Here is a 26587-nt window from a genome sequence, read left to right as displayed (position 1 = left end):
ACACACACACACACACACACACACACACACACACACACACACACACAAATGCACACACGCATGAGTGCACACACACGATAATTAAAAAAGGAAAAGAATACAAATATTTTTCCTTAAATACAAACACTTTCCATTATTAGTGATTAGAAAGAATCTTCTGGGTTTTTCAAATGCTAAGAGGTCGTGACCCACCTCTGTGTGGAGGAAGCCTCTTTCTGATGTTTCTGAGTGTTTGGGTGGAGGCCAGGACCGTACCCCACAGTGTCTCTCTGCTAACCTCCCACTGGACTTCTGAACAGACCTATGCCCGTCCAGGCTGGAGAAATGGAATATGTGAGGAAGGAGCATGTGCTTGCGGCTTGGTACACTGGCTCCTTCCCAATGGTCTTTCTCCTCACAGCGTCTACTCTGGACACCAGTCAGTCCTCGTTCCCCCACTGGAGTTGGAGAGCAACGTGTCCCTCTGGCTGTCTGCTGTCAGTCAGTACAAGGCCCGAGTCACTTTCTGCTCCTACTCAGTGATGGAGATGTGCACCAAGGGGCTTGGTGCACAGACAGGTGCCCTGAGGGTAAGTGCCCAGCTGGCCTGCACAGCCATGAAGGTCCTCCAAGTCTACATGCCAGGAGACCGGACGGAGGGTTGATCATAGACTCCTCAGGGCACTCACCAGTGCTTCTGTGCTTAGAATCCCTGAGGTGAAAGCAGAACTAGAGGAAAGGGGAGTGTGTTCAGACTTGCCTTTATGCACTGAGATCCACAGCCAGACCCCATGGGCATCCCACAGAAATTCCTTCAGATGGCCATTGCTGAGGGTCCCAGACTGTGCGGGTCCCAGAGTGACTTCTCGCTCTTCTGCAGATGAAGGGGGTGAACCTGTCCTGTGTGCGCACATGCATGGTGGTGGCTGAGGAACGGCCCCGGATCTCACTGACACAATCATTTTCCAAGCTATTCAAAGACCTGGGCCTCCCCGCACGCGCTGTGAGCACCACCTTTGGGTGCAGGGTCAATGTGGCCATCTGCCTCCAGGTAAGTTGGCTGCACCCAGGGTCACTGGCACCTGCACCAGAGAATAACGCGTTTATAGGCTGACACCGGGACATAGCTCTGTCTCTATCTCCACCTTAGAGCTGTGGATGTTACATGTCCACAGAGCCACTCAGCTTTGAAGACTATGAGGGCTTTGTTTAGGAAGATATCCTGTTCTTTTCGATGAACAGCAGTGTTCAGACAGAAAAAAGTTTGTTTTGGAGAGTGTACCTGTGAGCATTTCTAAGTTAAGTGTACTGTGCAGGTAATTTTTAAAAGCAAGGTTGAACTTGCTCTCTTAAAAAATCTGTAGTAATCTGTGTGTGGTGCACGCCTTTAATACCAGCATTCAGGAGGCAGAGGCAGGTGGATCTCTGTTTGAGTCCAGCCTTGTTTATACAGCAAGGTCCAGGCCAGCCAGGTCCACATAGAGAGACTCTGCCTTTAAAAATACATACGTGTACACATGAGTGCACACGCGCGCGCACACACACAGTCATGCATTTCTTGTTTACATTTGAAATGCATACATTTCGAATTGGAGCACTAATAAAGATGGTGATTTGTATTGGCTGCTTTAGGACTGTTACTAAAGAAGGAATCTAAGTGAAGTTTTAGAATCGACATGAGTATATCACAAGGCTTTTTCAGCAGCTATCCTTGTTTTCTGATTTATTTATTTATTGTTAATAGAGTATACAGTATTCTGCCTGCATGTTTGCCTGCAGGCCAGAAGAGGGCAGCAGATCTCATTATAGATGGTTGTGAGCCACCATGTGGTTGCTGGTAATTGAACTCAGGACCTTTGGAAGAACAGCCAGTGTTGTTAACCTCTGAGCCATCTCTCCAACTGTTTTCTGATTTTTATACTAGTCTCTATTTCACTTCTTTCTGAGCATATCTTAAAGCCAAATACTGACTGGACATCTGACATATCCAGTGCTGTAAATATCCTTTCTGGGTCCCCAGAGCACATGTTCCTACATACCCTGTTCTCTGGGTGGCACTAGAGTCTACACCTGTCTAAAAGGTGTTAATTACCCTGTTTCCCACCTTATTTGGCTAATGTCCCCTTGACCGTGAAAAGGCTGTGCTCTGGACTGCTTTAAGTCTCAGAAGAGACTAGGGGGCCCTGGCTTGATGTTCCCACCATGACTGACGTGCAAGTTTGTGACCATGAGTCAAGAAATACTGATTCTAGCTCCGGACGTGCCCCCCAACCCCCATGTATGGGAGGGCCATGCACAGTGGCAGAACTTGTAATGATAGATCTGTGTTTGCTCTTTAAGATACAGTGATGTGTTCTCTCTCACGGTGTTTCTCATGTGGCCTGTGGCCTTCTGTTTGTTTTCCTGTGCTATTTCCTCCCTGTCTCCCTCTGCTGGCCGCCCTGGCCTCTGTCAGCCCAACAGGCTGGGAAAACTAGCTGAGCAGGTAGGACCTTGCCCTAGCCCTCAACCTTGCTAGTGTCTCCATGTCTGTCACTCCTCCCCACCCTCTTCCCCACCCCGCTTCTAAAGTCCATGTGATCTTCTGGTGGATTCCAAAATATATGTTTCTTTTACTGTCTTAGTTTATTCACAATGAGAGTTATTTGACTTTACAAAAGTTCCTTTGTAACCAAGTGTAAAGGAAGTTTTTTAGAGGCTGGTGAGAGGCTAGGCTGTCTAGAAACTTCAGGGAATGATGCTGACCAGGGTGTCCATTTAATTTGATGTTCCTTGTCAATAAAGTGCTAATGCCGGTCCAGTGGGACAGCTCAGCTGGTAGAAGTGCTTATTACCAAGCCTGATAACCCGACTTCAGTCCCTGGGACCGTCACTGTAGACGAGAACTGACTCCCTCAAGTTGTTATCTGACCTCCACATACGTGCTATCGCGTGTGGGTATGCACGAAAACACAGTGTAAACTACTAAGAAACCCTGCTACGTGACAGTACTAATCCATCCTGCTGGGATGACACTCGAGCTGTCTGCTCATCTGCGTGTCTGCTGTGCTTCGTCCTGAGTAGGGTCAGTGAGATGCCAGGCCCTGACTGGATGCTGGGTGGAAATGTTCCCAATCTGCACTGTTGTTTCAGCACAGCGGAAGCTAGCGGGGACAGAAATTTATCAGAAACAACATAAACATTCTCAGATTTGGTATTTCATTCACAGTTAGCTTTGCTCAGTGTCATCTAGCCAAGTAGATGTTTGGGTGGACAGCATCAACTCTGCCATGGGGGACCAGGAGTCCTTGTGCAGACTGCTTGAAGATACACAACCTCTCTTCCGGGTGTTACAGACAGCCTGGGAGGAGCTACCACATGGCCACACTTGTGAAACCGAGCAGACCATAGGAATTCTGAAGGAAGTTCCTCTGTTGTTTTCCTTCCAGGGCACAGCAGGCCCGGATCCCACGACTGTCTATGTGGACATGCGGGCGCTGCGCCATGATAGGTACTGCTCCACCCCTTTTCCCCCCTCCCCCCCCCCCCCCCCCCCCCCGCCATCTGCACAGCCTCATCTAAACCCTGTGACCTAGTGCTGCAGGCTGGGTTTGCCCAAACCAGGTATCTCCAGATCCTGTGTGGTAATGATGCTGGCCAAGGCAGGGATGCTTGCGCCCAGGAAACGACATTGTGGACTCGCTTGAACACATGTGATTTACCTTTTTAGAAATGACCATGTAGTAAGTTTTATTCTGAATTTCTTTCTTTGTCAATTTTTAGAGTTCGTTTGGTGGAACGAGGTTCTCCACATAGCCTGCCATTGATGGAGTCAGGAAAGGTAGTAGAAGTTGGACCATGAAAACCTGTGGTGTGGACATTGCTGGGATGCACACTTCTAGTGAATGTGATACCGTGTGGGGAGTGGGATGGGCCACCAAAGCCTAGAAACATGAGATTACATCTGTGAATACTCAGAGCCCAGAGCCCATAACTGGAGTGCCCAGGTATAAAAGCAGAGAAGGGACTCCGTCTTTGCAGACACTGGCAGGGCTGGAGCAGGTAGGCTGTAGATCAAGGGCCCTCTTGCTTCCTGTCTTAAAGGGCAGCACTGAGCCTGGACTGGAGATGAGAATGAGTGCTCTGACGCAGGGTGACGGTAGAGAACAGGACCACAGGGCACAGGCCAGTTTTGACTGGCTGTCAAAACCTGTCTTGGCCTAGTGAGCTCCCACCCTCCCCAGAAACCTCCAGATGGCTGGGAAAGGCTAAATCTGCCTGAGAATGCAGAAATGAGAGCCACTGTGAGGTCAGCAGAGCAAACCCTGGAAGACTGGAATCCCTGGGAGCAAGAAGAGGTCAAGGAAGGATGACTAGGCAGGGAGGAGTCATACAGATCAGAAGAGTGGAATGGGCACAGGCTGCCTGCCCAACTGCACAGTGACCTCTTTATCAGGATTATCAGAGGTCCCTGGGGGTGCCTCCTCATGGACCTTAGCCCCAGAGTTAGGAAATGGAGCTTCTCCACGCCAAACCCCACTGGCTCCTGCCCAGGCTACAGCTGTCTTTTAGGAGGCGAGGAGGTAATCAAAGACAGCCATCTGACAGGTTTTCCCTTCCTTGCTCTCTGTAGGAATCCTGCACCCACCTTGTCCATATATGGCTGCATCACAACTATTTTATACACTGCTTTGCAGGAGTACCACGGGCCTGATGGAACTGTGTCCTGAGTCCTTTGGCCTCGGGATTCAGGGTGGCCACAGAGGGAGAGAGTAGAGGATCCATCAGTGTGTGAGGAGACAGAGCAACTCAGAGCAGAGCAAGGCTCCTAGTATCTGTGCTTGCCTGCACTTGCCTCCCACTTTTCAGAGGTCCACATTATCATCCTCTGTGTCATTCATGGGGAGGCTGGGGGCATAGCAGGTGGCCCAGCAGGGCACATGGCACTTCCACACTGACAGGTGCCTGGTGAGAACAGACTGGGAAGCATACATTTGGCCTTCTGCAGGGAGAAGCACCTACGGAGATGGGCAGAGGACCTTCCGAATGCCCTCCCAATAAAGCATTCAGGGCCCATTTTCAGGAGCTGTGCTGTGTCGTTCAGATTCACAGCATATTTCTGTTAGTGCCTTTTCTTTTAAAATTCAAATCAAATTTAGAACAGGTTCTAGCATCCCCACGCCCAATCTGTAGTCAGCCCCACTGATTGTTCTTCTTAGCTTCAATGGCAGATAGAGAAGGGTTTGTGAGAAATGGGACTTGCCAGTGCCGCTGTGTCAGAAGTCTAGAGGTTTTCATTTCTTTCATCGGGGCCTTTAACAGCTTTCCTCCTTCCAGATCCTCCCGGGAGTGAAGGTCATCATTGCACATACTGAGACCAAAGGGCCCCTCGGAGACTCGCATCTGGGTGAGGTGAGTGCTGCCTGAGGCTGGGTATCGGCCCAGAAATGTATAGGCCTTTCAGACCCCTGGCTTCCTCTCTTCCTTTCAGAATTCCTTAGGCTTCAGGAGCTCTAAACCATGGGACTCTATGTGCCTTTATAAAAAGATCTGCTTTCACTATTCTTTATTGTGTGCATGTGTGTTTATTGTGGCTGTGTGCACACAAGTACATACCAGAGGCTGGGATCTTCCTGGAGGGGAGCTATGGGTGGTTGTGAGCCACCTGACACAGGTGCTGAAAGCCAAACACTGGTCCTCTGGAAGAGCAGCAAGCACTAAGTGCTTTCCCACTTTCATATGTCTTTTAAGCATCCTAGAAATGGTCTCTTCCCTGCCTCTCTTGAACTCTCAGACCCTGCTAATATGCACCTCAGCAGCAAAGTGATAAGGCACTGGGGAGCCAGGAGAGATGCGAGGGCACAGCAGCCGCCTATGGAACAGGAATCCCTGCTTTGGGCAGAATTGCTCAGCCATTCCTTAAAAGTTAGTTTTGCATCAGAGCCAAGGTCACAGACCCAGAGGCAGTCAAACACTGGCCCCAGGTTCAAGGCCCCACAGGCTTAGATCCTTGGTGCCCCAAAGACATGACCATATGTGAAGCAGTTGCGGTACACAGAGCTTGTCAGGCCTTAAGTACATAGGGTGCCTTACTCACTGGGCAGAAGAGCCCCTCACTTCCAGGTAAGGGGTAGGTGTACCATTCACTCATGGGCAGTGAGCAGCTATTGTCCCTCACTCACAAAGAGTAGGTAGGTGAAAGTGGGGTCCATTATTGTTGTTGTTGTTGTTATTATTATTATTATTATTATTCATGAGTAGGTGAAATACTTCACTCATGGGGCAGGAAGGCCCACTCACAGGCAAATAAGGGCCTTCACTCACAGCAATGATCGGGCTGCAGGGGTCCCTCCCCTGCGGACAGTGGGGAAACAGGGCTCCTCGCTTGTGGGCAGTGGGCAGGTAAGACCTGTTGATAGGCACCAGTCAGGTAAGGGCAAGGAGAACCTGCAAGGGAGTTCCCACAAGACGTGAGATCCAAGCTAATAGGGGGCCGACTCCTCCTGGTAGCTGCCTCCTTTCTACTTCTCTTTTGGAAGCTGCTATTTGACATTGCTAGTGTGGGCAGCTTAGTGGGTTCTTGGTGGGCTCTTTCTAAGAGGCCCCTCGACACTATTGGGGACCGTAGGCACACACCTATAGACTTTGGTCTATATATGGATGCATATCAACTCATGTGAGCTTCCTGCATGAATGCAGATGGCCACAGGTGCGCAGGGGTGTCATGGGCAGCAGTGTGCCATTTACATTGTTTAGGCATAAGTTAGTGTGTTCTCCACACAGCTTGTACTTTAACCTGCCTCTGTTGTGAACATCAGACTACCCCATTCTCCCTGTCCCTGTCATTTGATATATGGAAGTGGGAACATATCCAGAGAGGACAGGACCATACAGATAACATTCCTGGAACAAAGGAACAGTTTATTTTAGAAGCGGTTATGCTAGGCATGGGGACACATGTGCACATGGACACACACATGTGCACACACAATCCTAGCAATCAGGAGGCTGAGGTAGGAGGATTATAAATTGGAAGCCATCCTGAGCTACATAGCAAGACCTTGTCTGAAAGGAGGAGGAAGGGGGAGGAAGAAGAAGGAAGAAGAAATAATGATAGCAGTTACTCATATTTGTGTTGGCTCTCTATGCCTGTCATATTTGGTTACAAAGTAAGACATTGGAAAGGCTGCCCTTCCCTTTTGAGTGTTATCTTGAGGTCATCTTGGGCCATAGGCTGCAGCATAGAATCAGTACTCACTGGTCTGCTTGTCCCCTTGACCACCTGTGTCCACTAGATCTGGGTAAGCAGTCCCCACAATGCCACTGGGTACTACACGGTCTATGGGGAAGAGACACTTCATGCTGACCACTTCAGTGCCCGGCTGAGCTTTGGAGACACCCAGACCATTTGGGCGAGGACTGGCTACCTTGGCTTCCTTCGCAGGACAGAGCTGACTGATGCCAGTGGAGGTAAGAGCTGCTTGGTGAAGGGCCTGCCTCAGCAGTGCAGGGGCTGGGGGTTCTGTTGCTGTAGCCTGTGAGCCTTGCCCTAGACTTTGGAAGCCCTCAGTTACCTCATACCTACTCCCCACAACCCCATGTCATGGTTCATGTTGTTCACTGTGGGGTGAAGAACAGCCTCCAATAACACTTTTCTCTCTGTGTTGCTCTTCCTTCTCCCATTGCTGCCCCCCACTTTCTTAGACTCTTAACCTCTGCAGAGGATATGGTGAGGGTAGTGGCAGCGATTGGTCATAAGCTGTTAGGTCCTCCCAGTGACATAGCTGTCCCAGAAACTGTTTGTTTTTTTAAATGAGCATAATGTGCTCTGCATGGTTCTTCAGTCACATGTGGTACCCATTTCACCCTAAGAAGGCCAAGCTGTGGTCATTACCCAGAGGTCTGGTCCCTGAAGGCCTAACAGCTCAAGTCACAACTTCTGCAGTACATGGCTGCTATACCGTTCTATAGCCAAAGACTTAAAACCCTGTCAGCACACATTGTGTAACTGAGTTGTGGCATCTCTTAAAGCCCGCTTGGCGCACAAGTACAAGCAATGTTGCTGTCATGGCCTCCGCATGGTACCTGGTGGAGTTCCTGCACAGAGGGTGGGCAGACTCCTGTGTAACTTGCTTCCTGAGCATGCACATGCCCATGTTCACAGAGCGACATGATGCGCTGTATGTTGTCGGGTCTCTGGACGAAACACTGGAGCTCAGAGGCATGCGGTACCACCCCATCGATATAGAAACCTCTGTGATCCGTGCACACAGGAGCATCGCTGAATGGTAAGAGCCGACAGAGGGCTTTCCTGTGCTGTCCATCCAGCCTCTCCTTGGGCACGAGCGCCGCATACAAGGGCAGTCCCAGGTACCATTCTCCTGAGAGCACGGTCCCCACACACGCAGAGTCCCTGATGAGCTGGATGGCCCTCACCTTTCTCCCAGGAGGACCTGACTGCATGTTGTACCTGCTCTTCCAGATACATTTCTGACTTCCTTTTTCTGATCATGTTTAAGTTACACAGCTGTCTTTGGCATAGAGGGAGAACGTGAGACGGCCACTGTTCTCATTCTGAAGTATTTCTAGCTTAAATGTGATTTTCTCACTTAAACAGTGGTGAGCCATAATCTCTTCACGCTGTGGGGATCTTGCCCCGGGACAAGCACAGCTTGTAGTATCGAATGCTGAGAGTTCTCGATTCTCATCAAGAACGCTAGAGTAAGCCATTCCTGTAAGATACAGTCAGGCCAGCCTTAAAATTACAAATGGCGTTAGATAGCAGCACTGTGCTAGTGAATGTAAGCAGCGGCCTTTGCCGTGCTGCCCCAGCATCTGCTTGCTCCCGAGCTGTGGGTCTCTGTGACTGTCTATTCTCCTGCAGTGCCGTGTTCACCTGGACCAACCTGCTGGTGGTGGTGGTGGAACTGGACGGTCTGGAGCAGGATGCCCTGGACCTGGTGGCCCTGGTGACCAATGTCGTGCTGGAGGAGCACTACCTTGTGGTGGGGGTGGTGGTCATCGTGGATCCTGGAGTGATCCCCATCAACTCTCGGGGTGAGAAGCAGCGCATGCACCTGCGAGACGGCTTCCTGGCTGACCAGCTGGACCCCATCTACGTGGCCTACAACATGTGAGCCCAGCTGGACAGCGCTGGGAAGAGGAGCTACACTGTCTGCCCTGGGAGAAGGGCTTTGGGCTCTATCCAGTCACCCCTGCGTGTGCTTGTCAGATCCTCTCAACAGTATCCTGACTGTCACGTTGGAGCGTTTTCTGAATCAACTAAGGAAGTGTTTTGGATCTGCCAAGTACATTTACTAAAACACGGGTGACCGGGAAGGGGAGGGAAGGCCCGGTGTCACACTGCGGACATTGTCGACACCATGGCTGTTCTCCGCTATGCTGCGAGCTTGCACTTTTTTTTAGCTAAATATACTCCTGATTTCTAAATATATAATTTCCTGATTATTTATTCCCATGTGTAATAACAAGCATATGTGTAAAGTCTATGTCGGAGAGAACTTTTGAGCCAAGCCTGCCTCGGAAGGCTGACGAAAAGAGCAGCCCCATTCTGCACGCTCACAGACCGGACTCCACGGAACCACACAGCTTCCTTTTTCCAGTCTGATTATTGAAGCGGGTGTGCCTGGTTGTCTGTGTGTGTTGTCACTAATGCTCAGCAAGTGCCATTTTAGACTGTTTAGTTAGATCCTGTTTCAGAAAGAGAAACCAGCATTTAATTTAAAATCGCTTTCCTGGCCTGTAATGTAGTGACATTTAAACTGCAAGTTCTCATGACATCACAATATTCACTCTTCTCATGAAGTACACTGACTTATTTTTATGAACATATCCAGAAGCATGAGTGGCAACCTAAGCTCTTTTTACCCATGTGCTGGCTGGGCCTCTGACACAGTTGAGTCACCATGGGAGCCTGTCTGTCTAGGATGGACATTAGCTGCAGCCTCTTGGCTTTGCATTTGAGTTATGTGCCTATACAATTTGGCCAAACCATTTTTAGTTACTTTATCCAAACTTGAAATCCAAGTGATCTAATCTTGTACTTAAGTCAGAAAAGAGAATGTAAAATCCTTTAGATACTTCTAAGAATTTGAAGTCAAGCATGAATCTAAGATTATTTTTATATAACTAATCAAAGATTAATGTTGTTGGGGTTTAGGGACTTTGAAGGGTGGAGAAGTTTATGAACGTATCTGCTTCACAGAAACAGTTAGACTTTCTAGAGTTGCCTGGATCTTGCTTCAGTGAGTCCGGCTAACTGGTCTACCCTCACATCTCACTCTCGGGAAGCACTGTGTGCAGCAGCGCTTTTTGCTCATGGTATCAATCTGTGGTGTAGTATGTTGAAGCATACTGGAATTCTAATAATTCTGTTATAGTTATGTACAGAATCCATGTAACTTATTACTTGGCATCAGGTTTAGCAACAGACTGGTGAAAGTCCACAGTAGATGACGGAGAAGGAAACAGAACTACCTAGCCACCATCTCAATGTTGTAGTTTTATAGCAGACAGCGCTTGTAAACTTTTTTGTATTAAAAACTCAGTGACAGTAAGAACGTATCTGGTAAGTTAAGATTTTAAGAATTGTATTAAAATGTTTTAAAATTACTCTCTGGGAATTCTGTATATCACACTAATTTTTTATATCATGTTAATAAAAGCTATTGACTTTGTAATTTTGCATTTTGAAATATGTGAAAGGGTTTTAAAAGTTTCCCCAAATAGGATGTATTTTATTATGCATTATTTCTTTCAGAAATATTAAAACAATTATACTTATCGTATAAAATCTAGAAAACACATTACAGTGTAAGAAAGGAAATTTAAAGTCTTCTACAGTCCTACTTACCAACCACAGCAGTCTCAGTTCTGCCATAAATCTCAGGGATTTCTAACATTTAAAACTTTTTTTTTTTTTTACAAAATTAGGACCATATACTTATTTTATAATCTGCTTTTGTACCTAATAAATTACAGACTTTTGAACCTGTCACATACCTTCTTTACATGTCTTAATGCCGACATCGTGTGCTGCACACGACGGCATGCAGCACGCCCTGGTCTGCTGGACCAGCACCCCTTGCGTAGCGACTCACCTCCCTGGTGCCCACTCTGATTTCCACAGCGCCATGTCCGCCCGGCCTCAGTTCTGCTGGTAGCATGGGTAGGTCAGAGTTTGTGATGGGTGCCTGGGTACCCATTACCCCCAGAAGGGCCACAGGGGAGAGGTCACAGTCCCAGCCACTTAGCAGTACTGGTTACCCCCCGACACTGTCACTATCCTGGGGATTAGGCTCAGTTCTCATGTTTTGCTGTTCTTGGCTTCCTTGGTCAAAGACTAGAGTTTCCTCCCTGAGCTGTAGCCCTGCTCTGCTTTGCCTCAGGCTGTTTGGAGAGGATCTCAGAACCCCTGCAGAGATCTGTCCATCTTAGAGCATCTCCCCAGGGCCAGGCCTTAGAGTGCAACTTCTCAGCAGCGTTGGCTCAGGTGCTTCTGTGAGTGTCAACCACTGCTCGTCAGAGGGCAGCACCCTGCCCACCCACAGCAAGTAGAGCATCATTTATGAGTGGCTGATAAATAACATCGGAGCTTGCGTTGACATGAGTTTCGTGTCCAACTCTAGTCATGCGGGCGGTAGTCTCCAAGGAGGCTCTTGAAGAGGAAGTGGTCAATCACCACATCTGCCTTTGTAGAGGGATTCAGGAGGCTTGGCTAAGCAGAGCCACCGACCATGTGGGCAGGGTCAGGTGAGGACTGTAGCGTTTGGCTGGGACAATAGGACCTCAGGAGCCCCTGTAGATAGCTCCTGGGCTTCTGTCATGGTAGTTCAGGTGTCCCAAAGTACCTACTGAGTGTAAGAGGCACTCAGTCTAGTCCAGCTCATTGCCAGTTCTCTGCCTCTGGACCCCAGTGCCCTCCTGCACCCACTCAGTGTTTTCCATGTGTTCATGTGTCTGACCAGCTGGTCTCCAGCAGGAGAGGCTAACTAGAAGAAACAGGTCGCTGGGGCAGCCCTTGGAAGGCATACCTACTGTCCTTCCCACTCCCTGTCTGCCACAGGTGAGCTCCTCCGCCATGCCCTTCTCTTCACGATGAAACCTCTGAGAGCATCCGCTAAATAAATCTCTATTCCGTTTTTAGTTATGCCAGGCATTCTGTCAAGTGGCAAGAAAGCTAAATGTGAGCCAGCCAGGCTGGAAAATTGCCTGTGGGAGCCACCTCATACCCTCTGGTCAGGGAGACTCTGGTTCTGTGCAGCCTTCCAACATCTAGGGCCTCCTCCAGCCCTAGCTGCCTCTCACCTCACCTTGGGCTGTTCCTGAGGATGGGGTGAGATGAAGGCAGTCCCACTCCAGGGACTTTAAGCCCTTGTCCTGGTCTTTTTTATGAACTTTTTTATGTCTTGTTCAGTGAGGACAGAGAATTTTTACAGTGCAGGGGCATTGTTTGGTTGACTTAGTGAATTTCTAAATCTCTTCTCTTAAAAAAAGTACCAACAAGGGATGCGCAAGAGTAATTAGAATTTTCTTAGAATGGCTTGTTAATATTTGAGATGTGTTTCTCATTTATTTGCAACTTGAATTATTTGAACCTTCAGCATTTGAACATGCAGGCTAAAAAGCATCAAGCTCAGCTTCCTCACAGTCCTTGACTCTCAGCCTCACCGAGTGGTAAGCAGGCCCTAGGCACCGGCAAGGTGAGACGTGACATCCAACACTAAAGGACACACCTCAGGGACCTTTCATTCCCCAGCAACACAGCCCACAAACGTCAGCCTTTATACAGAGCAGAGGGAGCCAGGGAGATACAACTAGCAAGAAAAAGACCTTAAGCTCTGCCATTCTCCTCCTAGGTACTTGTCCTGCGGGGACAGCAGTGGCATCCTAAAAGCAGAAGTCTACTGAACAGAATTTTGATTCTCAATCTTGGGTCAGAATGTTAATACTTAATTTGTGAGACCTATTTTTTTTTCCAGTTAGAACTGTTGGCATTGAATATTTACTTGATAATCTCTGCTCACTGTAGAAGAAGGGGCTGAAGTGTGGCATTGCTCATTTGGGCTGGGGGAGGGTGCACGTGCTCAGACTGCTTTCGTGGGCATCATTTGCAGTTTGTATCACCGGTGAGCAGATGGAGGGAAGAGCAGCATCTTCAGGAGACGGGGACTCAGCTGTGGACATGCAGGGGTGCTGGAAAGCATTGGGACTGCTGTTAGGGGTCTGCTCTGAAACTTCCATGAGATACTTGTGCCGCGACACAAGCCACTCGTGCTTTACTGCAGAGCATTGATTTTTGTCCCCTAAGGGATTCTAGCCAACAGCCAGCTCACAGGAATACCTGACATGGCAGAAATAAGGATGTGCTAGTTTAAAGCAGGCTTCAGTTTTTCATGCCCAAAGCAAATCAAGCTTCCTAATTAGTTCTGTGTGTCTAGAGAGCTCAGCTCTTTGGAGCCCGAAAGCCTTTGCTCTGCTTCCTCTTTGACCTTTCTGTCTGCTGCAGGAACAGCTTAGCTCTCTTTTCCACACACCCCCCCCTCACTCATGTTCAAAGAACTCATGGCAGGCTGTAGTGATCATGGAGACAAAGGCCATGAATTCCTGGAAGTCGCATTCTCCATCTCCATCTTCATCCAGTGTTTCCATGACTTTGTCCACAACTTCCTGCTCTTTGATTTCCTAAGAGAGAGAGAGAGAGAGAGAGAGAGAGAGAGAGAGAGAAAAGGAAGAGGTGTTAAACTCTTTTTAGATGGAATACAGGGCCATCAAAATGGTCTTAGAAGTACTAGGCTGATAGTTTGCATCAGAAACAATTCCAAGATAGGAAATGGAAACTTTTGGCAGCCCGAAGGGACTGTCAACCACAGGAAGAGGGGAGGGGTCTGTTCTCCTCTTCCCTTTGTCTGGCGGGACCCCGATAACTTCAAAATGGGCAACAATCAGGAAGAAAAGTGCGCGTGGAACATGCATGCAGTCTGTCTCAGCCTAGGCCTGGAAAGAAGTAAGCCGGGCGCTCCTGAGTGACTGAAAAGAAGTAAGCCGGGCGCTCCTGAGTGAACATGTGCTTGAGGGCCACGTGGATTTTAACAGTCACTAAAATAACACTCGGGGGTGGTGCATGCCTTTAATCCCAGCAGGGAGACAGAGGCAGGCTGATTGCTGTGAGTTCGAGGCCAGCCTGGTCTTCAAATGGAGTTCAGGACATCCAAGGGGAGAAACCCTGTCCCGAAAAACAAACAAAACTAAACAATAATAACACTGGGGACTTGTCAGAGCTGCTTTTCGTCGTATTCTTTTTCTTCATGAGTAGCTTCCTAGTAGCTTCCTTCGGCTTTTCCCTGACAGTTCTGATGCTGAAGCCCAGTGAGTGAGTGGTAAGGCCATTACTGCTCGGTGCACAAAGCAGGTGAATGGAAAGGCCACTAACTGATGCACTAACAGTGCAGGCCTGAAAACAGTGGGAAGAATGCAGGCTGGAGCACTGAAGATCCTCGGTACAGACTGTTGCAGTTAACACCTGTTGTGCCCGATTCGCAAGACCCCAAAAGACCGCCACCAGGAGTCAAGTGCATTGCAAAACACATGAGGATCTTTTTATTACAAGTTACAGCTCGGGCTCACACACCTGCACCGCAAAGCGGTGAGAGTCTCGTGCTCAGGTTAGTTGGGTGATTTTTAAAGAGTCCGGTCCCTCCCAGCATGCCCAAAGCAGGGGGATTCCCGCCTGGCAAGCAACTATTGATCAAAAGACAAAAGGGGATGTTGCATTTTGAATTGATTGGCTATAGGAAGGCCCCCAATCCATTAATTGGCTAGCTTCCCTTGTTTGGCTGCCCTAGGGGAGAGGGGCCGGTTTCCTAGCAACTCTATCTCTAGTGGGCAGGAAAGAATGCAGTAAGGCTAGTTCTTCCCCGCAGGTGGCTGAACGTGTCTCCACCTAGCTAGTCTTAGTTCAGGCTTGTGCTTTAAACTTTAAAACAATAGCCACTGATTTTTAATTCTTTGCTCTCTCACACCATCCCTCACCTCTCCAGGCAGGACAGCCCTGTGGAGAAGCCAAGGGCTTCCCTAAATATAAAAGATTTCATTGTAAAAGATGGTGATTCTCATGAGGGCTTTAAAACATCTCCCAAAAGATAAATGGGAATAGCGTGGTTCTTTGAGCCACACCACAGGTGCTATGGTTCTGAACCTACATGGCCTCCAAAGGCTCCTGTGTAGAAGGCCCAGTGTCATCCTGTGGCATCACAGGGAGATGGTAGAACCTTTGGGAGGTAGGCATGGGGGGAGGAAGCTAGGCCACTGGGCCGTGTCTTTCCTTTCTTTGTTTCCCACACTCAGGAGAGCAGCTTTGCTCCTCACCATGATGGTCAGCCTCATCAAAGGCCCAGAGGAGCCTGAGAACTGTAGACTGAAACCTTGAACCAAAATAAACCTTTCCTGCTGGACCAGGGTGGCACATGCCTTTAATCCCAGAACTTGAGAGACAGAGGCAGGTGGATCTCTGAGTTGGAGGCCAGCCTGGTCTACAGAGTGAATTCCAGGACAGCCAGAGCTACATAGAGAAACTCTGTCTTGAGAGACAAACTAAATCCTGGTCTACAGAGTGAGTTTTAGTACAGCCAGGGCAATACAGAGAAATCCTGTCTCAAAAAAACCTAAATAAACAAAATAAATTTTCACTCCTTCAAGTTGATTTTCTCTGGTGCTTTCGTTAAAACAGGCCAGCAAACATGTATGATACCTTGATATCTTATATGAGTTATCATTAATAAATGTTACATTACATGCTAAATTTTTCTGTTCTAAAATTATGATATTGCACTTTCACTGTATGTTAAGAGCTTGGCACATTCATCTTATCCCTGTGTACTCCCTCTTTAAAGATGAAGAGATTAGGACTCTTCTGTTAAGTCAAAAGGTAGAATGGGTAGGTGGGACCATGAAGCAGCTGTCGCCTGTGTATCTGAATGTCTGAGAAATTAATTCCCAAAGCAGATTTGGAGATTTCTCCGGTAATCCCACAGGCCTGCTTCGTCTGTACCCAGCAAAGAAGTAATTTGGCCAGACTGGAGAAAGGAAAACCTCAGCAAGACATCCAGTCCATAAGAATCAACATATACCCAGTTAACGTGGATTGCAGCTTCCTGTTACCGTGTGACGGAGCTGTGCCCTAGAGCGATACCCAACCTTGGCACCTGAACTGATTGGTTTTCCTCTGTATGCTTTGCTACTCCCACCACCCAGGATGCCCCCTGTGACAGGACACATTGTATACCATCAGTACAGTATTTCCCTCTCATTGAAGGTGTGCCACAAGCGAGCCAGCTTTGGCTTAGGGGACCAAGGGAGCACTGGGTGGCAGACGGATTACGGTTCACTGCCAGGGCAGCACTTGTTTCCGGGCAGTAGAAACACTAGGAAGCAGAGGAGGCAGCGGGTAGGGAAGGGAGTGCTTCCACCACCAGAATCTTAAGTACCCAGAGAAGAACAGAGCAGAGCTTGCCAGGAGCCCTTCTACAGCGTCCTGAGTGGACTCACAAGTGAATTTATGCCTTGTCAACGTCGTCTATTCAGGGGCGCCTCGGGCCTACCTCCAGGAAGTGGGAGAGCTCATTGTTGATAAGCTCCTTGAGCTCTGACTTCTTCAGCTTGTGCTTGTCACCCTCTCTTCCTGAATACTGATGGAAGACGCTAATGAGGACAACCATGGTCTTCTCCAGCTCGGACATTCCGGAGGCTGCAGGAAAAAGACACCTTTTCATGTTTTCTCCCCTGGTCTTTGGGGAGTTTAATACGCTGCTTTCAGACCTCAGCCTGGATGAGGGGTAGAGAGGCCTGGCCAGGAGAGGCACCCCCCGAATCTGCACTGACCATATTTCATCCTCTACCTTCCAGGCCCACCACCTCCCTTCTGTGTTCCCATGAAGCCACAGGGTTAAGTTTCCAAGACCGTTGGCTTCTGGTTGGGTTTGGTCAACGAGAAACTAGCAAAGATGCTGATGCAAAGCCTCAGACGACAATTCCAGGTTTCCCTGCTGGCTGTCCCCAACCCTGGAGGTCTCCAGGCTACAGAATCAGCTGGTGGATTTAAGGACACCAAGATGACTTAGTAGCAAGTAAATATTAAAAAGCTCTATCAATGAACAATTTAAAAAACATGGTAAACAGTATCCTCATATAGCAATAATATCAGGGGTTAGGAAGAAAAATGCAGGCGCTTCCGAAAGATTCTGTGGAACAAGAGCAGGAGTGTCTTGGCTAGTTTTATGTCAGTTTGACCCAAGCTACAGTCCTATCTAAGAGGAGGGACCCTCAATTGAGAAAATGTCTCCAGAAGATCCATCTGTAAGGCGTTTTCTTAAGCAGTGATTGATGCCGGAGAGCCCAGCCCACAGTGGGTGGGGCCATTCCTGGGTCCTGGGTTCTATTAGAAAGCAGGCTGAGCAAGCCAGTAAGCAGCACCCCTCCATGGCCTCTGCATAAGCTCCTGCCCTCAGGCTCCTGCCCTGCTTGAGTTCCTGTCCTGGCTTCCTATGATAATGAACTGTGACGTGGAATCATAAGCTGGGTAAACCCTTTCCTCCCCAGCTTGCTTTTTGGTCATGGTGTTTCATCACAGCAATAGTAACCCTACTCAAGACAAAGAGTTTAGTTTCATTTGAATTAACACATAAGTTTAAATAAAAATACAAACAGGATGGTTTTTGGATGGGTAACAAACGAAAAACAAACAAATAAACAAACAAAACAAACAAAACCTATAAAATTTGTCTGGAAAAAGAAAAGTAACACTGCACCAACTTTTTGAAAAATAAAGTGAAACAACCTTCCAAAAATATGTACTCCGAGGGGCATCTGATTCTACTGGTGTCCCGACACAGGGAGGCAGAGGCAGAGGCAGAGGCACAGCCAGGCGTTCTGGGCTTCCTCATTGGCCTGGCCTCAGAATACAGCAACTTCTTTGTGAGGGGGCATGCCATAAGAAGCAAACAGCCTTTGCAGTAAGCCCCTGATTCGGCAGCCACAGCGTGCAGGGAGGGCTGCTCCGTTCTTGGAGTGACTCAATTAACAAAGGTGGCTTGTGGCTCATTTCAGAAATCAGCCACTTAGGCAGAGACATTTGATGGCTCTCGGCCTTGAGTTCTGATCTGTAAGTCAGAACCTGCACTGCACATAATTAAAAATCAACAAAAACAAAAGGTTGAAAAGTCATTTCCACATTGAACATATTACATCTTAGAATAAAATTTTAGTAACTTTTTAAAAGTTTTATTAACAATCTCTCAAAGGAGACGAATAGAAGGTTTTTGTTGTTGTTGTTGTTGTTGTTAACCTTGATTTGCTCATATTCTCCAAAGACACACGAAGTACCTCATAAAGTAGACCAACCCAGACGGACTAAATGTGACGCTCTATTCTCTTTTAGTTTCTTCACTTGAGTTTTCAGTTATTGTTGGTCTTTTAGTAAAAAAAAAAAAAAAAAAAAAAAAAAGTCTCATGTGTATGGGTGTGTGCCTGCATGTGTGTCTCTGTAAAGTGTGCATGCCTGGTGCCTGCAGAGGCCAGAAGAGGGTGATCTATCTATTACAGGCAGTGTGAGCTTTCATGTGGCTACTGGGCTGAGCCATCTTGCTAGCCCCATTACTATTTACTTATGAAAGAAAATAAGTTTGTTGCCCCGTGAAGAGCAGTGGGAGGGCAGGGCAGCAGCAATTGCCCGTTTCCTTCCTTCCTTTCTCGGATTAAGGGGAGGTCTTCCTGACCCCATCTCTTCTAAATCAGTATCTCTCTTGCCTTTACTCCATAAGTGTTGGCTCATACTCAGCACAGTTATTGATTTTTTTTTTTTTTAATCTCGAGAAAAAAAAATCTCGAGAAATTCTGTATCATGCAGATACTTCTTAAAGTCCTAATGGCCGGGAGAGGGGAAGGTTAAATGATCTTTTTGTGGATAAGGACTAAGACTTAAAAATAAATGGTGTAACACATATCCCATATGCTAAAAAAAAAAAAAAAAAAAAAAAAAAAAAAAAAAAAAAAAAAAAAAATCTGGCTTCTAAGACAAATGGAAGCAAGTGCCCATGTGAACAATCGGTGTTAGTCGTTTATAAAGAAAGTGCAGGACTTGAGCTTCTTGAAACTAAGGTAAGAGGTTAACTCACAGAGATAACTGGAAAACCAGAAGCCTCTCCTAACCCCCGTTTATTTGTTCCAATTCATAATTACCTGAAAAGATTCAGCTACTCTACAATTTTTTTTTTTTTTTTTTTTTTTTTTTGACTGGTGTCTGGAGCTATAGCTCTTGGCATTTCAAGTAGGTAAGCTAGAAAATCTCCCAGGGGCGCTGCAGGGCCCCGGGAAAAGCTGCCATGGGGAAGGGAGAGCCCTAGTTGAGGATTTGGGGTAACCCTGCACGAGGAAAGAAAACCCTTCCCCTAGGAGTCAGAGAAGAGGCACTGTGTGCCATCTCCGAGAACCTCAGTAGTCATTCTGAATCTTTAAAAACGGCCCCCGGCTTCCCCGGCTTAATGAGAACAGAAACCAGAGACAGCACAGCTATGGCAGCACGGTCAGTGTGAAGAGCACCGTAAAGCCAGCCTCAAATCACAGAATGTCATCGGCAGGTTTGAAATGCTGCCAAATGTCTCCAAAGGGCATTTCAAAAAACAAACAAACAAACAAAAGAAAAAAACCACCAAAAAACCAAAAACTTAAAAAAAAAATTTAAAGCTCAATTTCCACCCAAGCCCCCTTTTACCCCTCACCCTCTGAAGAATGAAAACACAGTTTTTTTTTTTTTCTTGAGTCCTCTCCCAGTGGCTCTTTCTCACCTCCTGGTCACCTTTTGCTGCTGCTGTCCTCTCTGGCTTCCGTGTCCAAGTGGCAGGAGTGTAGACAGAGCAGCTTCTTATTCCTCCTCCAGAGAAGACGGGGTGTGGCCTTGGCACAGTCTACCACTGCAGGCTAAGGCTGCCAATGGGGGCCGAGGGTAGGGAGGAGCTGGACGGGCAGGCCTGCAGACAGGGCCCCATTGACTGGGTGCCCTGGGGAGCTGCTGGGCAGCCACAGTTGGGCATGATCTAGAGAGCAAACCGGGGCCTGTTGGGCAGGAAGTGTGGAGTCAGCTTCTCTGTGCCTTTTGAATATTATCCCATTAATATTGACAGGACTCCAAAGGCAAAGGTTGGGGGTGGGAAGAGGAGTGAGACATGGATACTTTTTTTTAATGAGTTTTTTTTTTTATTAATTACAGTTTATTCACTTTGTATCCCACCTGTAGCTCCCTCCTTCTTCCCCTCCCAACCCCACTCTTCTTCCTTCTTTTCCACCCATGCCCCTCCCCAGTCCATTGATAGGGGAGGTCCTCCTCCCCTTCCTTTTGATCCTAGTCTATCAGGTCTCATCAGGACTGGCCGCATTGTTCTCCTCTGTGGCCTGGAAAGGCTGCTCCCTGAGGTGATCAAAGAGCCAGCCATTGAGTTCATGTCAGAGACAGTCCCTCTTCCCATTACTATGGAACCCACTTGGACACTGAGCTGCTATGGGCTACATGGGTGGAGGGGTTCTAGGTTATCTCCGTGAATGGTCCTTGGTTGGAGTATCAGTCTCAGAAAAGACCCCTGTGCCCAGAGTTTTTGGTTCTGTTGCTCTCCTTGTGGAGCTCCTGTCCTCTCCACGTCTTACTATTTCCCACTTCTTTCATAAGATTCCCTGCACTCTGCCCAACGTTTGGCTATAAGTCTCAGTATCTGCTCTGATACCCTACTGGGTAGAGTCTTTCAGAGGTCCTTTGTGGTAGCCTCTTGTCCTATTCCCTGTTTTCTCCCTTTTCTGATGTCCATCCTCTTTGCCTTTCTGAGTGAGGATTGAGCATCTTACCCAGAGTCCTCCTTCTTGGGATGAATTGATTTAAACGGCAGACATGCAGCCAAGAACTGGAGGCTTTTAGTGCTGTGTACAGGGCACTGTGTGGCCAAGGCTGGCTTCCAAGGAGGCCTCTTGAGTACTTTGTTTGCCTGCCAGCTTCCTGGCCTCTCCTGCAGCTATGGCGTGCTGTGGACGTTGGTGATAGCCAGTGGTTATGCCTGGGCTCCTCTTTGAGCCTAGTGTTTCGGGGGGCCAGCATGCAATAGATTGATTACTTGTTGGACTTAGAGAAAAATCCTTGTTAAGAATGAAGACGTGCCAGCTCTGTCTTGGACCTCTCTTTTCACCCTGGTAAAAGGTTATGAGTTGTTTGAGCCAAAAATGCTTTTTAAAGTAGCCTGTCCAATGCCTTTTTCACATAGGGAAAACCTGTTGTGTCTCTCAGCAAGGTATGGAATGAACCCAGAAAGCAGCCTGCGCTCCTGTTGTTCATCTTCAGCAACGCCACACCTGAGCTTCTAAGGACATCTGCTGTGGGCTCTTGCCCAGAAGCGAGCAGTCCTGCTGACGAATCACAGGAGCATTGGGCCAAGCTCACTAAACAAGCAGAGGGCATTTGAGCCACCTGTCCCTTTGCCCTGCATGTTCAGAGAGGCAGTGGGAGGAGCTCCCTGGCAAAAGTCACCCAAACATCACGGGGATCAAGAGGTTGACCAGACCTGTGAGGGGTAGGCTAAAGCTTTCCTGCAGGGGAAATGTGCCCTTTCCTTGACGAAAGGCAACGTCTCTTAGCTTTGGGGCAGAGGTATAAACCCCTGCTCCAGTTTCTCCCTAATAGGGGGCAAATTGTCATTTATCTATAAGAGATCAAATCCTCTGGTTCCCAAAGATTGAGTCCTTTCCTCTTCTTCCTCCTCCTTCTTCTTATTTTTTTTTTTTTTTTTGAGACAGGGTTTCTCTGTGTAGCACTGGATTTCCTGGAATCACTCTGTAAACCAGGCTGGCCTTGAACTCACAGAGATCCATCTGCCTCTGCCTCCCCAGTACTGGGATTAAAGGCATGTGCCACTACTGCCAGGCCCTTACTCTTCTTAGTCTTCAACATAAAATAAAAGGGAGCTGACTAAGAGGGTTGGCCATGATAATTAGTCTTGGCTGGGAAGATTCTCTCACTTTGTGAGGTTCTCCACGAGGGTGCCAGCTGATCAAGGTATCTCTAAGCCATTTTCAGTCTGTTACACTGACTTTCAATAGAGATCATCAGATACTCTGTGTGTGTGTGTGTGTGTGTGTGTGTGTGTGTGTGTGTGTGGTCTTCAAATCCCAGACAAGCCCTCACAAATGTTACAGGAGTCTTGGATGAGGGGTGGTCATCTATGGGTACTATGGAATGGCCAAAGAATTCTGCATCCTGGAAAAAAAAGACCCATTCAGGACATCGAAGTAACAGTTGGAGAGCAAGATTAGCCACTGACAGTACGGCAGCCAGAGATCTGAAGTAGGAGGCACGAAAGCAGACCCCCAATGAAAGTAGCAGAGATCCTGAGGGCCCCTGACAGAAAAGGGGCCAGTTGGAGATCATGAGAGCAGCTGACAGAGTGAGAAGTCACAGACTGTACTGATCACCAATGGAATTGGCCTTAATTTGTTTGTTTGTTTTTTGAGACAGGGTTTCTCTGTATAGCCTGTCTGTCCTGGAACTCACTCTGTAGACCAGGCTTGTTTGGAACTCATAGGGATCTTCCTGCCTCTGCCTCCCTGAGTGCTGGGATCAAAAGCATGTACCACTGTGGCCAGGCTCTCCTTAACACTTTTTTTTTTAAGTTAGTTTTTGGACACTTATATGGTCTTAAGCACCCAGAAGGAAAATATAACCAAATATTAAAGTGATTGATGATAATACAAAACAGACAACAAGGGACAACTAAACTTGGCCTTAAAAAAAAATTACAAATGTGTTAGGAAGATAGCTCAGGCAATTTGAGTTTGTACTGTTTTAGAAAACCGTGTTTCACTGGGTGAAACACTGAGTATTTGATTGTGAGCCACACTGGGTGGCTCACAATCAACTGTAACTCCAATTCCAGGGGATCAAAAAACCCCAACAATCAAGAATTCAGATCTTATATAGTCCTTCCCATTACACCTTGAGTATGGATTACTGACATACTGGTGGTTCCCCACTACCCCAGAGTCTTTAGTTTGGCTTGGCCCCAACTTTTGGCATTGAAGAGTTTAAGTTAGCTTGGGTGACTCCATTTTGAAATGAGAAGCCATCTTGACTGGGAGCTGAACTCAGGTACCAGGAAATATCAGAAAATGTGCACTTGGTAGAAAACAAAGTTAACCTTCCTAGCAACGGCATCCAGGAAATACAGAGACAATTTTCCTGGCAACAATCAATGAGAATTGATTGGGAAAATTCTCCCCAACGTTCCAAATGTAGGCTAGAAGAATGGCAGTTGTGATTATGTGCCTCAGCTAGAGGGTCACCTGGCCCCTATGACTTTTATCCAATCCTGTAACACCAAGGCATGAAATCCCCTCCTTGCTGTTTTTCCCTTTAAAAACCCTGTTCACCTAGGGATCGGGGTCCCACGTCTCTACTGCTGCATCAGTGAGACTTGGGTCCCAAGTTCGATTGATCTTGTAATAAAGTTCTCTTGCTTTTGCATCGAATCATCTCCTGGTGGTCTCTGAGGGTCTCCTGATCCTGGCTTAACAGCATGACCTCCTCAAATTGCTCTCTGTCCATTTTCCTGTTCACTCATCTAGACCTGCCATCCACCTTTCTGTTGGTTTATCTGGACCTGGTCCTGCCCCTTTGCCTCGGACTGTACAACATCAGAGGCTAGGCTTACCCGCAGATTTCCAGCTGTTTTCTTTATCTTAACCCTTAGAGGATTCATTTCTTTCCATTTTCCAGCTTTAGCCTTTTAGCTTCTTAGGCCTCTTTGAAATTTTTAACCCTTTGTAACCATATTAAATCTTTGTAGCCATATATATGCTATATGGTACATGATATAATTATATCTATATAAATGTGTATGTATATATATATGTGAATCTGTATGATGTGGTATGGAATATGTGATCAGACAGTTAATATTAGTAATTAAGACTGAAATTAAAGAACCTGTGTTTGCCTCAGTCAAGGCGATCAAGGAAAGCAAGAGTATCTGGCAATTGCTGCCAATGAAAACTTGACATTGTGGAAAGACACTGAAAGGTCTTAGGTTTGGGGTACAGGGAAACACTGAGGTAGATTCTGATTTTGAGTAAGAGATTTATTAGCCTTGTTAGTAATACTACAGGAAAGAGATTTTTAGAGTAATTATTAATGTTGTATACAGGAGAATTATTAGAAGAATTAATAAGGCTATAGACAGACAACAGCATGACAGGGCCTCTCAAAAGAGGTCAAGCCTTTATAGCAGAGTGGGGATCCCTTACCAGTTTCAGAGGAAAGGAGGCTTCATGCCAGGTGCTCAGATCATAGCACAGGCCTGTAGCCAGATCCCCAGGTGGTGGAGATGGGCATGCATGTCCTGAATTCTGGGGAAGAAAATGCATGGCTCTGAGCATGTAGGGAGTAGTGAGGCCATGATGACCCAGGGAATTGGGCAAGTTGGCTCTCAGGCACCCAGACTACAGAATCAAGGACTGACATGTTAGAGAAAGGATTTCTTTTTCCTCCTAGGCCAGCATTTTCCATCCAGGTGGTTGACTTCGGTCAACAGGCAGCTTCCTCGGATATTCAGAGCCTCTGCCATCATTGCCATCATCATTTCCTGTGCCTTAGAGCTCCCCTCCCTTTCTGCCCCATCCCTACGCATTCAGTAGGATCTGCTCAGTGGGAGGAAGAGGTTACCCTGGCCTGATATTTGCAGGAGGGAAGGCAGCATTGTTCTCTCGAACAAAGGCCCCGCCACCAAGCTGCTCATGGGGCTGGTTACAGTGCCTGATGACCAGGCGGGAGAATGGGGATCTGTGTTCTGAAGGAACTAGGGGAAAAGACAAAAGCTCCTATGTGCAGAACTGTCAGCGCAACAAAAGCCAACTGCCTTCCTACCCGGCAGGGTACGGCAGTCCAGCTGGGGAGCCAGAGCATCTCAGAGGCAGGCCCAGATTTCTCATGGGACCACTGGGGTTTTCTTGGGTAGTATATGAATATACACATGGGTATGGAGTGGCAAGAATATATGTGTAGCACCAAATACCTGGTGCATTCAGCTGGTGGTTATTGATATTATGAGAGCTAATGTTCACATCTACAAGGAGAACATGGAACTGTGAGCACCAAAACTGCCCAGTCGGAGAAAACAAGGGGCGGCAAATAGCCGTAGTGTCCTCCCGAGCCAGACACACTAGGATCCGTCATGCAGGCTGAATCACTGGCCCAGTTTGAGTGTTTGGAGTCCAGGAACCCACCTCGTTTGGCAAATAGTCATAGAATGTATGTGTACACATGTATCACAGTTTATTATTTTTGTACCAAGCTCCACTAAAACATGTTTTCATTCGGAAGTCAGCAAAGCCTTCCAGAAGAACAAACCCAGCGAGGAGCTTGGAGCAGAAAGCTGCGTCCTGTCATTTCGTCTCTCTGAATCCCCAGAGCCAGGGCAACAAAAGGGCCCAGTGCAGGGAAAACAACAGGACTATTGTTTTCGTATTTGCGCCCGAACCTTCTAGTTTTGGAAACAGCTGGGGTTGAGAGCCTGAGGCACAGCCACATGAAGCTACTTTGGGAGCCGCTGCTGTATCACGCATAGTTGGTGCTCATAAAAATTTTCAAAATGTGAGAGAAATATTTGAACTAATGTTAGGGAAGATGCTCAAAGAAAAACCACATTCTGCCTCTGTGGAACTCTTCTGCATTTGTTGTAATTACAGTTTTAAAACTTTTTTTTTTTTTTTTTTTTGCTTTTGTTCTTAAAGAATCTGGGAGATGCCATTAAATCATGGCAAGTTGAGAAAACTAAGGCTCAGTTATCTTTTTTTTTTTCCGTCATTTCTGCTGCCACATTTTGCATTTATTTTTATTTTTATATTAATTACAGTTTATTTACTTTGTATCCCAGCTGCAGCCGCCTCCCTCATTCCCTCCCAATCCCACCCTCCTTCCCTCATCTCCTTCCTGCCCAATCCCACCCTCCTTCCCTCATCTCCTCCCTGCCCCTCTCTAAGTCCACCGATAGGGGAGGGCCTCCTCCCCTTCCATCTGACCCTCGCTTATCAGGTCTCATCAGCACTGGCTACAATGTCCTCCTCTGTGGCCTAGCTAGGCTGCTCCTCCCCCGGGGGGCGAGGCGGGGAGGTCAAAGAGCCAGCCACTGAGTTCATGTCAGAGACAGTCCCTGTTCCCCTTACTAGGGAACCCACTTGGATACTGAGCTGCCATGGGGTATGTCCGAGCAGGGGTTCTAGGTTATATCCATGCATGGTCCCTGGTTGGAGAATCAGTCTCAGACAAGCCCCTTTGCCCAGATAGATTTGGTCCTTGTGGAGCTCCTGTCCTCTCCAGGTCTTTCTAATTCTCCCTTCTTTCATATGATTCCCTGCACTCTGCTGAAGGTTTGGTTATGAGTCGCAGCATCTGCTTTGATACACTGCTAGATAGAGTCTCTCAGAGGCCCTCTGTGGTAGGCTCTTATCGTGCTTCTCGTTTTCTCCTGCTTCCAATGTCCATGCCATTTGTCTTTCTAAATAAGGATTGATCTTCTGACCCTGGGTC

General features: G+C 47.5%; 2 protein-coding genes across 4 annotated transcripts in view; one reads left to right on the top strand and one right to left on the bottom strand.

Moving 5' to 3' along the window:
- Dip2a (disco interacting protein 2 homolog A) overlaps positions 1–10658 on the top strand; it is an 80314-nt gene extending 69656 nt beyond the window's left edge. For 2 of the 3 annotated variants that reach the window (XM_055606961.1, XM_055606963.1), the window contains 9 exons: positions 401–569; positions 860–1030; positions 2435–2464; positions 3408–3469; positions 3742–3799; positions 5296–5370; positions 7254–7428; positions 8123–8246; positions 8843–10658. In XM_055606961.1, coding sequence (XP_055462936.1) covers positions 401–569; positions 860–1030; positions 2435–2464; positions 3408–3469; positions 3742–3799; positions 5296–5370; positions 7254–7428; positions 8123–8246; positions 8843–9095 — 1117 coding nt within the window. In that variant the 3' untranslated portion in view covers positions 9096–10658. The remainder of the gene's footprint in view (positions 1–400; positions 570–859; positions 1031–2434; positions 2465–3407; positions 3470–3741; positions 3800–5295; positions 5371–7253; positions 7429–8122; positions 8247–8842) is intronic. The other variant, XM_055606962.1, reaches the window with a different exon arrangement.
- Positions 10659–12517: 1859 nt separating this feature from the next.
- Positions 12518–19919, bottom strand: S100b (S100 calcium binding protein B). Its single transcript, XM_055606964.1, has 3 exons — positions 19818–19919; positions 16578–16723; positions 12518–13662 (listed from the first exon to the last, which is right to left on the bottom strand). Exons 2-3 carry the CDS (start codon positions 16713–16715, stop codon positions 13522–13524), a joined length of 279 nt encoding a protein of 92 aa, XP_055462939.1. The 5' UTR covers positions 16716–16723; positions 19818–19919; the 3' UTR covers positions 12518–13521.
- Between the last annotated feature and the right edge of the window lie 6668 nt (positions 19920–26587).

The sequence above is a fragment of the Psammomys obesus genome, unplaced genomic scaffold (assembly GCF_907164565.1).
Source record: "Psammomys obesus unplaced genomic scaffold, mPsaObe1.curated_primary_1811, whole genome shotgun sequence".
Lineage (NCBI taxonomy): Eukaryota > Metazoa > Chordata > Mammalia > Rodentia > Muridae > Psammomys > Psammomys obesus.
This window is presented reverse-complemented; position numbering and strand designations above follow the sequence as displayed.